Source organism: Pelodiscus sinensis, chromosome 8, assembly GCF_052426305.1.
Source record: "Pelodiscus sinensis isolate ZL-2025 chromosome 8, ASM5242630v1, whole genome shotgun sequence".
Taxonomy (NCBI): Eukaryota; Metazoa; Chordata; order Testudines; family Trionychidae; genus Pelodiscus; species Pelodiscus sinensis.
In genome coordinates this window covers 62832562-62847417 of record NC_143059.1, presented here as the reverse complement: position 1 = coordinate 62847417, position 14856 = coordinate 62832562, and the positions used below count along the sequence as shown (strand labels likewise).

Sequence of the window (14856 nt, the reverse complement as noted above, 5' to 3'; positions counted from 1 at the left end):
TAGCGGACACCCGGCTAACTAAAATCACGCTGGATCATGGATGTTGCCAGACCAGAGAGTGCTGATCTTGAGAGATTCAACCTGTAGCTGTTTTGAGGTTTTAGCCCTTTTGCCCCTGGGCTTTTTTTTTTATTTAAACCTCCTAGAAGGGAAATAAGGCTCTGGATTCTCAGTTTTCACAAAGCAATCTAGTACACCATGTGCTACACTTGATAGCCACATCAACTAGGGGATAACAAATTTGGCACTGTGTAGCTTACAACAACTTCACTATGCAAACATTCTATCTGAGATTTGCAAAGATGTGGGCATCCAAATCCCATTAGTTTTAATGGGAACTGACCTTCCAAAATCCTCAATTTGAAAATCTCATCCTTTATCTAGTTGTCAAGAGAGCATCGGCTTACTAATAGCAAAATATACTTACATAGATAGTATGGCCTGGTGAGCCAGGGATACTGGAACCTGGTCTGGAATAAATACTTTCAGATGATGTTCTTGTAGGCTGTAAAACAAATGTTCACTTGTAAGTCATCTATCTGCAGGTACAACACTGAGAATTTAGATTGTTATTCAAAAGCGGAAAGATTCATTTGCCTTCAAATGAATTAAAGTTGAAGAATGTAAATGCACCCTCCAGCATTCCGGGGAATTTCACAAGCTCGTGATGCAGGCAAAGTTTCTGTTTTGGGGGGTTGTGTGTGGGAAGAGGGAATTTCCTAAGGCACACTGTGAAAAAGAAAGATTCACAACAAGAATGAACAAAAGGGAACATCTCAGAGAGGCAGTGTAAAAGCACTCCAAGATGTTCTTGTCAATGTCCTATTGGAAAAAATTATTTGACAAATGGCCAACCCTTCTCAGTTCCACTGGTGGTGGTGGGGGCGGGGGTGGGGGTGGGGGAGAAGGAGCAAGATTCCAATCCCGCACAGCAGCTTACCCATTTGCTACCACTCACTGTATCAGGGCCTCAGTCCCTGGAACTACATTAACGTGAATGAATGCAGAACTGGGCCCAACACCTGTCTGTAAGGGGACAGAAAACTCTCTCCTCTGGAATAGTTCACAATCCACATAACACAGTTTAGGTGCAACAGTTGCAGGTAAAATTCAGGCTGAAATTCTACTCTACAATGACTCTGACGTTTAGTGCCACTGCCTTGCAACTGGAATCTACTGCAGTACAAAGTGAGTGCAATTATAAACTCAATGGAAGCTTTTGACGCATCATCAATATCCAATATATTACTTCCACATAGGGCACTGTGGATAAATAAATTCATCCGCGAGTTCAAATTTCCATGAAACAGAAACCCACTTAATCAAAAATCTCTCATCTCTTTTTTGAAGAAAACTAACAATGCTTTGCAATGTATGATAACTCCCCCTAAATCTACCAAGTAGTACGCACATTGATAAAAGTGTTAGTGTAAATTGTCCTGATCTAGAAATTAACGTACAAAGAGCCTGATCCAAAGCTCTCTGAAAATAAAGGCAATACTCCCACTAATTTTAGTGTGTTCTCAGTCAGGCCCAAGATTTCTCTCTGAAGATTCAAAGCCCACATTCACCTCTTCTGGAGAAAATCAGAAGTCTACAAAAATAATATTCTCAAACCAGAGGTTAAGTAATGGAGCTACTTAAACTGTGTAGAGCCACTTGTCGCCCAGTGGGTGACTCTGGTTGAGTGTAGTGGGGTATTGTACTCCAGGGCCCCTGAAAAATGAAACTGTTGGCAAACTTGCTCCTGTCACTTGTTGGCCTGCGACACATATCCAAAGAAACAATGACTGTCCACTGGAGAGAAAAACAACATGGGACAGTCTGACTCACAGATCTTATTTAGGAATCTCTGCCAAAAACACAACTAGGCCACTGGGGCTCTCTTAGCTCTCAGCAGATATTTCCTGAAAAGTCTTCAGCAGAGTAGCAGCCATGCTCCCAGGGTCCTTTTAGCTTTTACGTTACTATGAGCAAGCTAATGGGGCATCATTAAAAGCAGGCGGAATTCTTTCCCACCTGATTTGACATGTGTTTTAGAAATCCCATCAAAGAAACATACATTTGGGGCACTAAGGGAATTCAAGGACTTGGAAAAGGTACCAAGAAAATTAAAGATTTAGCTCAAATGCAGGAGACTACAATGGAGAACAGATGAGGACACTGTGGGATACCTCTCTTTCGCTCTCTTTCCCTGGCAGAGCTGAGCATATTTTCTTAACTGGATGTTGGACCCTCTCAGTAGCTACAAAATCCCATAGTGCAGAAAGAGAGCACTGAAATGTCTACGATACTCGCTTCCTTCTGCTCCTCCCATAACACAACCATGAGGAAAATAATGTAAATTAGCAAAAACAAACAAACAAAAACCCATCAAGAATTAACTGGGGGAAAAAAAGTCAGGCTGTTAATGAGAAATGTTCATTCCCTTTAACTCTGACATTTCATATGGCTGCTTTGAGTAGAGTCATATGGTCATATGTAGCAAGTTGTTTCAGTTACCATGGTGATTGTTTTTATTACAAAGCATAAGGAACAAGATTAAATAGCTGAGGTGCGATTCAGGGCATCTTCCCTCATTACTCACCACCTGCTTTTAGCCAAAGATTTGTCTATTTTTTCTAATAAATACAAACACATTGTGAGATTTCAGAGCAACTACAGTCTTCTCTGTGCCATCCTCAATCCCCATACACTCTTTGGAAGGCAACAGACAGAGATGTTTGTACATCTTGGGAAAAGGGCGTTTTATAGTTACTTTAGGGGCTCAGAAGTTGCCAAGAAACAGTCACTTGGCCCAAGTGTTATTTTCTTGCAGTATTTCTCAGACTCACCTCCCTCCTTGGCCCCTAAAAATATGTTCTGAGATCTCCTCTCCTATTTAGCAACTTGTTTGACTGTGTTTTTTTAAAACACTGAAGATATGTCTATACTTGGGAGTCGATCGGCACCACTGCAATCGAAGAAGTGAGTGTCGATTAAGCGGGTCTGCTGAAGATATACTAAAATCGATGGGAGAGCACTCTCCCATCATTTTGTACACTCCACGTCTTTGGGAAGTGTAAGGGAAGTCAACAGGAGATGCTCTCCTACTGACACAGCAGTAAATGAATCTAACAATAGCGACAAAAAGTCCTGTAGCACCTTATAGACTAACAGATGTATTGGAGCATAAGCTTTTGTGGGCAAAGACCCACTTTGTCAGATGCATTCTATAAGGTGCTACAGGACTCTTTGTCGCTTGTGCAGATCCAGACTAACATGGCTACCCCTCTGAATCTAAAAGTTGACTTCATTTGCGTAAATTGCATTGTTTTAGGTTGGGACTGCAGTCCCTAAGTTTAGTTAGTGCAGTCTGCTTTCCAAGTTTAGGCCCCAGTCCTGCAAATACATACACTCCCTTTTTCTGGTCTCGCATCCCATCTGATTTTGCATGCTTATTAGCTTCCCATCAATTTGGCTGTTAGAAAAATGGCTGTTTGCCAGATCTGCCATACCCTTACACCCATGCTTCTGTTCCCAGTCTCCAACTGCACAAGTTTAATGCTCAATCTACTGCAAAGCTCTGCGAAGATCTCTCTCATTAGTAATTATTATTATTTGTATTGTGCTAGCACCTTGGGACCTCATTCACAAACAAGGACCCTATTGTACGAGGTGCTGTCCAAATACACAACACAAAGGCAACCCCTGCTCTGATGAACTTAAAGTATTTATAGAAACCCAACAATCAGCATTGAAAGGGTTTTCTTCAGTTGTTCCCATCCAATGTCTTGCTTAATTTTATAACTCTCTTCTTAAGAGGCAAATCTTTTCCCATTGTTTTTCATACCCCATACATCCTTACTTAGCCACACTGGCCTTTCTTGCCCTTTTTTTTCCTGTTTAGAGTTACGCAGGATGAATTTCAACTGCAGTGTCTCCAGACTCCAACTGTTTCCTAAACATTTCCTATGTGACTACACATTTCCCACACCCTCTGGACTTTTAAGGCTTCGCTACTTTTACAGCTGCTCCACAGTCAAATACATGCATGCTGCTTTCTTATCAGACCTATGCTAAAGATAATGGCAATGCTACAGTCCCTGTTTTTTTCCAAACTGTAGTTACTTGGCTACTCATTTCCTAAGAGGTAGCTTCTGACTATCCATCTATGAATAATATTGCCACCCTTCTTCAGGTGTGCTCTTTAATGTATCATACTATGCATACATATCCTCAGGCTTGTCGACTCTGCTTTACAAATTTCAAGAGTTTTTGGATCCACTTTTACACAACTTACATCTCAGGGCTTGTCTATGCAGGGACACTCTTGAAATTGAATCCAAATTAACGTTCAAAGTAGATTAGTTAAACCATATTTAACAGTGGTACAGATGCTCTTTTGCAGAGGAATGCTGTTAGGAAAGTAGCCTTAATTTAGCTTAGTTTAATTTACTTAAGTGAGTTAAAACACTTTAATTTCTCAGGTATCCCTGTGTAGACAATCTCAGAGATATTATCTAAATAACTAACCGTCCTCCCTGGCCTACACCCACTTTTGTGACTTTACATATCTCTAAATGTCAAAACAATTTGGGCCAAATTCTGTACTGATATCAACTGAGATGTAAGCTGGATGAGAATGGTTTAGAACACACAAAATTAGTAAAACAGCAACTCTCACTCAGGGCCTTTGGGTGAGCAATACGAGAACTTTTGCATGCCGGAAGAAGGAGGTTACCTACCCCTACGGTAACTGACGTTCTTCAAGATGAGCATCCCCGTGGGTGCTCCACATTAGGTCGGTGCACTGCCGCCGAGCCCAGTGATGGAGATTTTGACAGCTGTACGCCTGGCCCAGGCAAACACTGGCCGAGAACACCACGCGCTCACTAACTGCCTACACTTCACATGCGCAAGTCCCCCCCCCAGTTCTCTCTCTACCCCAGAGTCCACTGCCAGACAAGCATAACCCCAAAGTAGAGGGGAGAAAGGGAGAGTAATGAAGCACCATGGGGACACACATCTCGAAGAACATCAGTTACTGTAGAAGTAGGTAACCTCCTTTTCCTCTCTGAGAGATGTCCACATGGGTACTCCACATGAGGTGACTACAAAGCAATGTCAGGAAGGCAGGCTTTGTAATCAGGAAGGAAGGCAGTGGATAAGACAGATTTTGAGAATCTGAGGTTCGACAGAGAGCCCTTTAAGAGTATTTAGCAAATGTGGTCCAAGGACCACGTAGCAGCCGAGCATGTCTGCTAGTGGGACCTTCCTGAGGCAGGCAATAGAAGTGGAAATTGCCCTGGTGGAATGGGTTGTTATTCTGTCTGGAGGAGCCACTCGTGCTTGCTCATAGCTGAGCTCGATACAGGCTGCGATCCAATGCGACAGTCTCTGAAGATAGCGTACTGCCCTTATTGCGGTTCGCTTTGGAGACAAAGAGTCTAGGAGAGGATCAGAAGGGCTTGGTGCATTGTAAATAGAGAGATCGAGCTCTATGGAGATCAAGAGTATGCATCTTGGTTTCTAAGTCATTCACATGGGGCTTCAGAAAAAAGGTAGGTAAATGAATGGTCTTTGGGAGGAATCTGAGATGGGTGCGCAATGTGACCTTGCCCTTGAAAAAAATGGTATAGAGAAGGCCGGCCATGAGGGCTGCGATTTCTCCCACTCTTCTAGCTGAGGTAATGGACACAAGGAATGCTGTTTTCGTGGACAAGCGCAGCAAGGAGCATGAAGCCATGGGTTTGAAGGGAGCCATTGTAAGCGCGTTAAGTACCAAATGGCGGTCCCATGGTGGCATAGGTGGGGCTACGTCTGGATAAAGTGCTTGGAATCCCTTCAAAAAGCAGCGTGAGGGTGGATGCACGAAGACTGAAGTGTCGTTGATACTGACATGGAAGGTGGTGATAGCAGCAAGATGGACCCTGATGGAAGCTGGCTTAGACCAGTCTGTCTGAGGTAGAGGAGGTAGTTGAGGATAGTTGGTATTGGTGCTGTGGATGGTGAAAGGTGCTTTTGAGTGCACCATACTGCAAACCTCCTCTATTTGTGTGCAGCGTAGGTAGTTAGTGGCACGTGGCGCTCTCGGCCAGCATATGCATGGTCCAGGGGTACAGTTGTCAAAATCCGTCACTGGGCTCAGCAGCAGTACACCGACCTAATGTGGAGCACCCAGGGGAACATCTCTCAAAGAAGAATGGGCATATAACATAAGAAAAAGAGAACTAACTCTTTTCACACTTCCTGTTAGTTGGTGAACCTTCTACAATCTTGGTCTGACTTCTCAGCATGTACGTTACTCTTGTTCTGCACACCCAGGCTATGTCTAGACTGCAAGCCTCTTTCGAAAGAGAGCGTCTAGACTGCACGTTGAACTTTCGAAAAAGCGGCTTGCTTTTTTGAAAGAAAGCATCCAGTGAGTCTGGATGCTCTCTTTCGAAGAAGCCATATTTACATTGAAGAACGCCTTCTTTCGAAAGAGGAACTTTCAAAAGAAGGCGTTCTTCCTCGTGAAATGAGGTTTACCGCCATCGAAAGAAAAGCCGCGTTCTTTGGATTTAATTTCGAAAGAACGCGGCTGCAGTCTAGACGCAGGTGAGGTTTTTTCGAAAAAAGGCTACTTTTTTCGAAAAAACCCCTGAGTCTGGACACAGCCCCATTGATGGTCAGATGGGTGCAAGTTAAGCTACATTGACCTGTTTTCTGAGCAACCCTGGCATATTACTAATACCACATTCGTGCCTGCAGAGTTTGACTAGGATGCTCCTAGGAGTGGCCTCCCCAATCACAGCAGTGTTAAGCAATGAACCATTTAGTACTTCCATTAAACACCTCCCTGCAATTTTCATAGTGTGTTTTCTTTACTCTCCCTTCTAAGAGGATAAAAGCCATCTACATCTCTACTTCTCCTCTCTCTCTCCCCCCCCTCCCTCCAAAACTCCAAGCATTTGTGACCTCTTTGTTGGATACAGGAAATCTAAGAATGCATTTTAAGAACGGAGAGAAATGCATGAGTATCATCATTGAAGCTAAATGATGGAATCAAATCTTAACGGAAGCATCTGTATCGCTTCTTTGTACTTTCCTCCTCTTCAGCAATCTCATATTTTTATTTATTTTTTCCTCTTCTTATGCATTTGTATTAAATGGAAAAAGTCTTTCCTGCTATTTTTATGACAATTCTGTTAGGCCATTGTGCATTTCAATTCTGGATTATGGTATCTCTCACACACATATGCCCCAATTTGTTCTTTAATTAATATTTATTCATATAACAGGCTGGCTCGCCTTGATTTACCTCTATTTTTATGTCATCATGCACTGCACATCATTTAAACTGTTACATTATTTAAAAGGAAAAAAATTAAAAAGAAAACACTAGAGCCATCCACATCACCCAAATGCCGTAATGTGATGGCTGTGCCTTTCTATGCTACAGATGTTCAGAGTCATGCTCTATGGAAAGATATGGGGGCAAGCAAGCAGATCAGAAGCGATCCCATGAACATCTGGTTGACTGGATGCACTACTATGTTATAAAAGACACTGCCAGTGTTGTTTACAGTACCTGCCTTAGTTTTTTGATTGAGTTCATTATGCAAGGCGGTGGTAACAGCTGTAGAAGAAGGGATAATTTTTCATTCTACATATAGTCACTTAACAATAACATTGTTAATACAGTTAAAACAGAAGCTCCTTAGCTAGAGTCTAGTTTAAGTGTGGTAAAGATTTATATAAAACACCACTTTATAATTTAGCTTTTTCTGAAATCACTTCCACTTGATAAATAGGATTTTGTTATAAAAATAACTTATAGTCCTCATAGAACAACACAGATAACTTTGATCCTTTGTCTCTGACTGTAAAGTTTTCCAGGGGAGATAAGTTACATAAGGTATGGATCCACAGCCTAGTGAAGTCACTGGGGGAAAAAAATCATATTGACTTCAATGGGCTTTGGATCAGGCTCCTACTGCATCATAATTATTATAAATGGTGGTGTATGTGACCCACCAAGAAATCAAATCCTAAAGCATTCTTCATGCATGCCTGTTATTTTGCCAATTAATTGTGGCTTCTAGTTTCTCTTTCCAGGAACATTCATATGGAGAGACTAATTATTTCCTCTTCTAACAATCTACAATGCACGATCATCAGGAAAGTAAAGACCAGATTTATTCACAAGTTTGGTTTAGTTTTAAAAAATAACATGCACACACGCATGTGTTCACAGATAGGAGCAACTTCATTCCATCCTAAGTGTAGTGACGCAAATAAGCTATCAAGACAAGTCACTGCATACTAGTAACAGCCAAACCAACTATGCCACAAAACCATGCAAATGAAGGTTTCCTCCAACAGCGGTGTTAAATTGGCACCATGAAAATTAGGGTGAAATCCTTGCTTCCAGAATCTCATTGACTTCACCAAGGTCAGGATTCACTGTTCTTAGATTCTATCATCAAGAGTTTATCTTCTTACAGATTGTTAACAGACACAATTTTCTTAAGAGACTGTAAATGTGGTTTTTAAAGACTATTTAAAGACTCCATGTGTGTAATTTATGCTGAACTATAATGCTTGACTCCTTTTAGAAAAACTTTAAAAACAACAAATAGTCTGCTAGCACTTTATAAAGATTAACAAAACACGTACATGGTATCACAAGCTTTTGTGGGCACAGCCAGCTTCTTCAGATGAGAAGAAGTGGGCTGTGCCCACGAAAGCTCATGATACCATATACATGTTGTGCTAGTCTATAAAGTGCTACCAAACTATTTGTTGTTTTTAAAGTTTATATCCTGTACAGACTGACTTGGCTACCCCTCTGATCCTTTTAGACAGACAGCTACTGGTGTGATTGTTAATGGCCAAAGTCTGCACTCCACTCCTGAAGCCAAACAAGGCAATGGTGGATAGAAAGATTTTATCTTTATGTCATGGAAATTTGACTTTTTGAGGAAGAATTAGAGAATTTTTTTGTATCTGGCACATGGAGGGAAGCAATGAACCACATTCTGCTTGAATCACACCCTGGGAAATCAGTGTGTAAAATCAGGCTAGATTTTGAGTTTGATTATGTGGATGCCAGCACAAATGAGAGGGCAGCATTTGACCCTAAATCACCTACATCTTTACAATGCAGACTAGACATCTTAGCAAGCAGACTAGACTGTCGGGTTGCTCTCTTAATGGACAGGCAGGACAGACCATACTGAGGAATTGTTTAAAGCCTGCAATTCTTAGAAGGAATCAGGAACAGAGCATCACAGAGGAAACTGGATATGGGCTTGAGTCCACTCTTACTAAAGACAATGGGACTCTTTCCATTAACTTTAATGGGTTTAGTCCTCGAACAGTGTTTCTCAACCAGTGGTACGAGTACCCTTGGGGTACTTGAGAGAAGTCTGGGGGGGGATACGTCAACACAACTGAAATTTGGAGAAAACTGAATTTTTGTTTTAAGTTTTACAGCGTTTTTATATTTTTGTACGTTTTATACCCAAAAATGTCATCACTCGCCTGGCTACGATTAACTTGTTTAAACAAATGTGTTGCAATGGTAGAAAAAAATGTGTGTGTCTGAAAACTGCAGGTACTGGGTGTACTTATATATATTTTAAAGAGGTACTACAAAAGGTAGAGAAATACTGCCCTAGAAGAACTATGCTGCAGGAAAGTATCAAACCCCTCTGCACCTGCTGGACTCAGAGAAGTCTGGAGGAAGAAGAGCAGCCTAGCATGAAGGGATAAACTCCATAACTCCAACCTGGATAAGCCACAGGTCAAGTCACTGCCTACAGGGAGGCAAGAACTAATGGGCAGCACATCAGCCTTCCCTTGACCAGAACCCATTAAAAAAATAGAAACTTTACAAAACAGATATTAGTCAGTTTAGCTCTGTTAAAATACCCAGTTGGCACTAGTCAACACTTATCTAGAATTCGATGTTTGAATGACATTTTTTCATGAAAAAAAAACAAAAACATTGTGAAAAATGTCTCCATTGTTCCGAACCGGATGTATAAAAATCACAATAGTTTTCATATGAGCGGCTCGTTAAGTAGTGTTTTCATTTGTAACTTTCTATTTCAGAACAACCACTTTCTGTAACCCGTTGAATAATCACACCAAAGTGATAAAGAGCAGCAGGCTATTTTTGTGTGCTTAAAAAAAAAAAAAATCGAACCATAACATTGAACAAACAAATTAAGCAGAAGTATGAAAGAGCAAACAAGATGCATTTTGTAATGGAAAAGATAAAGTTTGTGCTTCAATGGGTGAGAGAAGGCATAGAAAGCGGTGAGAGATAAGCAGCAGCAGCAGACACTAATGCAAAATAAGGAAGTCTCAATAGAGTAGGCTATTAACCACAGTATGAAAACACCACAGCAAACCTCTGTGGAGCGTGGTCTGCGCAGAATCAGACTCTTTGGATAAAAGAAATCAGATGAGGAATGCTGCCATGAAATATAAAAGAAAACAAAAGAATGAAAAAAAGAAATATTTCTCCTGGATACAGAATAGCACAACAAGAGTTCAAGGTCTTTTGCAACAACGATACTAATACCTATTTTCGCTAAGTTGGACAGTAAATTGGGTGCCGTGTAACATTGATGTCCCATATGGTTAGCTGCGAACCACCAAACAGCCAGACAACTGTAAAATAAATTCCTGGCACGGATGAAGAGTTGCTTTATTTCCTATTTGTTTTGGCTTGATAATTCTCCAAACAAAAATCTAATAGGGAAAAAGTTCTGAAGCAATCCTTGTTCTTATGAACTCCACCTAAGAGTCAGCCAGTGAGAGCACAGATTAACTGGTATTCTAGTGCACTCTCTGATATAAAACAGAGGTTGCTGCGGACTTCTGAAGCTGTTTCAACAACACATTTGTTTGGTTTTAAAAGGAAAGGAAATCCAGCAGAGCAAAGAGTCCCCAGAAAATCTATATCTGCCCAATACTATGGGATCACAAGTACTCTCAATCTGCCATTTTGAGGCAGTGCTATTGCACTGTACACATCTCTATTAATTTAACTGATATCAATTAAGACTATGTGAGTGAAAAGTGCTTGCTGGTTTGGGTGCATAACAAAAAAGGAAAGATATTTGAAAGGAAGAACTGCCGTTTCATCGGGGCTGGAACTAAGTCAGAAGATGTGTCAGCTTGGAGCATATTTCCAATGTCAGTGATAGAGTTAGGAGTGCTTTGATACAATTAGAAGTCCCATGGGTCTCTGTCAAGGGAACATATTGTATACCTGCAGCCACACACCAATAAATACAAGCAGTCTGACTCCCTACCACTGCCAAAACAGACTGTTTTACATCAATACAGCAGAATGAACAATGAGCCCTAAATTAGCCTAAAAGCCTGACAACCTACTGCAGCTTCCACTCAACAGCTCAACCTACTGCTCCTTAATCAGGGAAAGGCCTGACTCTCTTGGAGCACTCTTCACAAAAGGGCATGTGTTCAAGGCATTAAGATACTAGAACTAGAGTCTAGTGGGTATCACAGAATCAGCTAATGGGTATCAGCTGATGCTGTGATATGCCTGTCATGGACAGCAGGACTTGTACAAATGACACAGTTCAGAGTGGGGAAAGCCCCTGGCCTGAGAGAACATCTACCATGCTTAGTGATTTCCAAGATTTCCCAAGCTGAATCAGCCCCTCTCTTCCTAGGGAGAGGAAAATGGTGATGATATTTTCCTGCACATTTTGAGAGAAAAAATGTCAAAACCTTGGTTGAAAAATTTGACCACCTCAGCTATTTAATAATCACATTCTCCATAACTGTAAAGTCATTTCTATAGAAACTTGGTATGAATCTGAAAAGATCAGTTCAGACAGTCACCCATACGCTACAATAGGAGCCTCATTCTCCTCTCTGATATCAGTGTTTTTCTACCAAGGCTATGTCTACACTGGGAAAGTTTGGCGACAAAAGTGTGTTGACATGCAAAAATGAAAACTGGTCAAATAGTTCTTTCTGCCTCCCACTGTCAACATTTCGTGGCCATATTGTTAGCTCCCTTGCTGACAGAGAAAAACAATGTGGGAAACCAACCCATAGCACAGGGTTATGAGAACAAGAGTTGAGCCCTCTGCTTCTTGGGATTCTCTTGTAGCTCTATGAGCTCTGAGGTAAAGAAGGTAAAAGCAGCACAGCAGTCTCTCCAGACCTACCCCTTACACCAACAGTCTGCCTGCCACCATGTTTGTAGCAGGGCAGAACAAGAGCATTCCAATTATTTGTTCTTTGTTTGTTCCCTAAAAGGAACAGCTAACTCAACCATCAGATACTTTCCAAAGCTTTGAAATGGGAGGGGGCACATGCCTGAAGGACAGCAGAGATCACAAAACACTGAGCAAAGCCATTGAGGCAGGCATTGTGGGATACTGGTGGAAACCCGTTCTCTCAACAAAACGAACAGCAGAGTCCAAACTGTCTCTTTGTTGACAATAAAAGGAGAGGGGGAAAACAAAAGTTTCTTGCAAGACTGGAAGCTTTTTGGTCACCAAAACTGGGTGTTTCCCCCAACAAAAGTTGCATTGTACAGCTCTCACTGTTTTGTTGCCAAAAGACCAGTGTAGACAAGGCCTGATTAATATCTGTACTTGATGCAGAGTCTTCAGAACAGAATCGTCTCCCAATAACAACAACAACCTCAAGGTCTTGCAGATAGCTGCAGCGGCACAGGAGCCAAGCAAACAGAGCTGTAAACAGGGGAGTTTGAGTGGGAGTTTGGATATTGGAACTTGTTTGGAGTTTGTTTTTGCTGTGGAGAGGGTGTTTTGGTTTGTTTTTGTGTTCAGCGGACTAATAGGATTTTGGTGAGAAAGTAGATAAAACACAGAGGCATTAGTGGCCATGGCCTAAGTAGTAGAGAACACAAGGAGGATGACTGGATGTGGTAGCTGCGGTATGTACATGATTCTGGAGGGGGTACCTGAAAGGAGTTTTGTTTGCATGAAGTGCCGCCTGATAGAGCTGATGGAAGAAAAGATCGAGGACTGGAGATGCAGGTGGAAACTCTGGTTGAGTTTAGAAGGGGGTTTGAGCAGATGACGGGGCAAAGGCATGACGTGGCTGAAGGGGAAAGCTTAGCTATGCAGATGGAAGAAGGATCAAGGGCCTCAGAGGGGGGACTGCTGGGCAAAGAAAATGGACAGTGGAAGCATGTGACTCAGAGAACCAGGCAGAGGAAAAGATGGGTCAGTGAAGGAAAAATAGAGCTCAAGAACAGGTATGTGGAGCTGGAAAATGAAGAAGGGGTACAGCAGGTAGATAATGAAGATGGAAGGGTAAGGAAGAAGAGAAGAGTGGCTAGTCCCATAGATGAAGGGGAAGACTTAATAGAGACAACACCAATAATGAGCATTAGGATTACAAGGGAAAATAGGAATGGCAAGGACTTGCAGCCAGAGGAAGCTAGAGATAGACCAGAGAATTTCACTGTCACTAGGAAAAGGCAGGTCTATGTGATTGGGGACTCCTTATTGAGAAGAATAGATAGGCCTGTAACCAGAGCTGATCCAAAGAATAGAAGGGTGTTCTGTCTGCCAGGTGCTAAGATATGAGATGTGGAACTGAGGTTGAAGAGAATTATTAAGGGAGCAGGAAGGAATCCATTGATCATCCTTCATGTAGGAACAAATGATACGGCTAGATTCTCGCTGGAATGAATTAAGGGAGACTATGCTAGGCTGGGGAGGATGCTCAAGGAAATTGAGGCTCAGGTGATCTTTAGTGGGATTCTGCCTGTTCCTAGAGAAGGGCAACTAAGATATGACAGGATTATGATGATCAATAGATGGCTTAGGCAGTGGTGCTATAAGGAGGGCTTTGGGATGTATGGTCACTGGGAGGCATTTATGGACAGAGGACTGTTCTCTAGAGATGGACTTCACCTAAGTAGGGAGGGAAATAGACTTCTAGGATGGAGGCTGGTTCAACTTAAGAGAGCTTTAAACTAGGAATTTGGGGGAGACGGTTGGGAGATGCCCACGTAATCTCTACGCCGGATTTTAACACTGAGAGGGAGGAAAACGAAGTAAGGAAGGATATAGCTGGGGGTAGGAGAATGAACATGAGGAAGGGTGGGGTGGATACTAGTCTAATAGGTCATATTGGAGGTATAACGTCTGTGCCAAATTGGGTAAAGAATGTGAATGAGGCCAAACAGCAAAAATTAAGATGTTTGTACACCAATGCAAGGAGCCTAGGTAACAAAAAGGAGGAACTAGAGCTATTGGTCCAGGAAGTGAAACCAGATATTATAGGAATAACAGAAACATGGTGGAATACTAGGCATGACTGGAGTACAGTTATTGAAGGGTGTGTGGTGTTTAGGAAAGACAGAAATAAGGGTAAAGGTGGTGGAGTCGCATTGTATATCAAAGATGAGGTCGATTGTAAAGAAATAAAAAGTGATGGAATGGAGAAGACAGAGTCTGTTTGGGCAAAAATCACATTGGGGAAGAAAACTATCAGATCCTCCCCTGGGATAGTGCTTGGGGTGTGTTATAGACCACCAGGATCCAATTTGGATATGGATAGAGACCTCTTCAATGTTTTTAATGAAGTAAATACTAATGGAAACTGTGTAATCATGGGAGATTTCAGCTTTCCAGATATAGACTGGAGAACAAGTGCTAGTAATAATAATAGGGCTCAGATTTTCCTAGATGTGATAGCTGATGAATTCCTTCATCAAGTAGTTGCTGAACCAACAAGGGGGGATGCCATTTTAGATTTGGTTTTGGTGAGTAGCGAGGACCTCATAGATGAAATGGTTGTAGGAGACAACCTTGGCTCGAGTGATCATGAGCTAATTCAGTTTAAATTAAATGGAAGGAT

At 41.8% G+C, this 14856-nt stretch overlaps 1 protein-coding gene across 12 annotated transcripts in view; it reads right to left on the bottom strand.

Annotated features, from left to right (window-relative positions):
- The window catches only part of ABLIM1 (actin binding LIM protein 1), a 324103-nt gene that overhangs the window by 50432 nt on the left and 258815 nt on the right, over positions 1-14856 (bottom strand). For 11 of the 12 annotated variants that reach the window (XR_012905702.2, XR_012905697.2, XR_012905707.2 and 8 more), the window contains exons 9-10: positions 7556-7603; positions 428-505 (exon numbers count right to left, since the gene is read on the bottom strand). Coding sequence is in view for 1 of the 12 variants with exons in the window: in XM_089780202.1 (XP_089636328.1) it covers positions 428-505; positions 7556-7603 (126 nt within the window). In the remaining 11 variants the exon portion in view is untranslated. The remainder of the gene's footprint in view (positions 1-427; positions 506-7555; positions 7604-14856) is intronic. The other variant, XR_012905703.2, reaches the window with a different exon arrangement.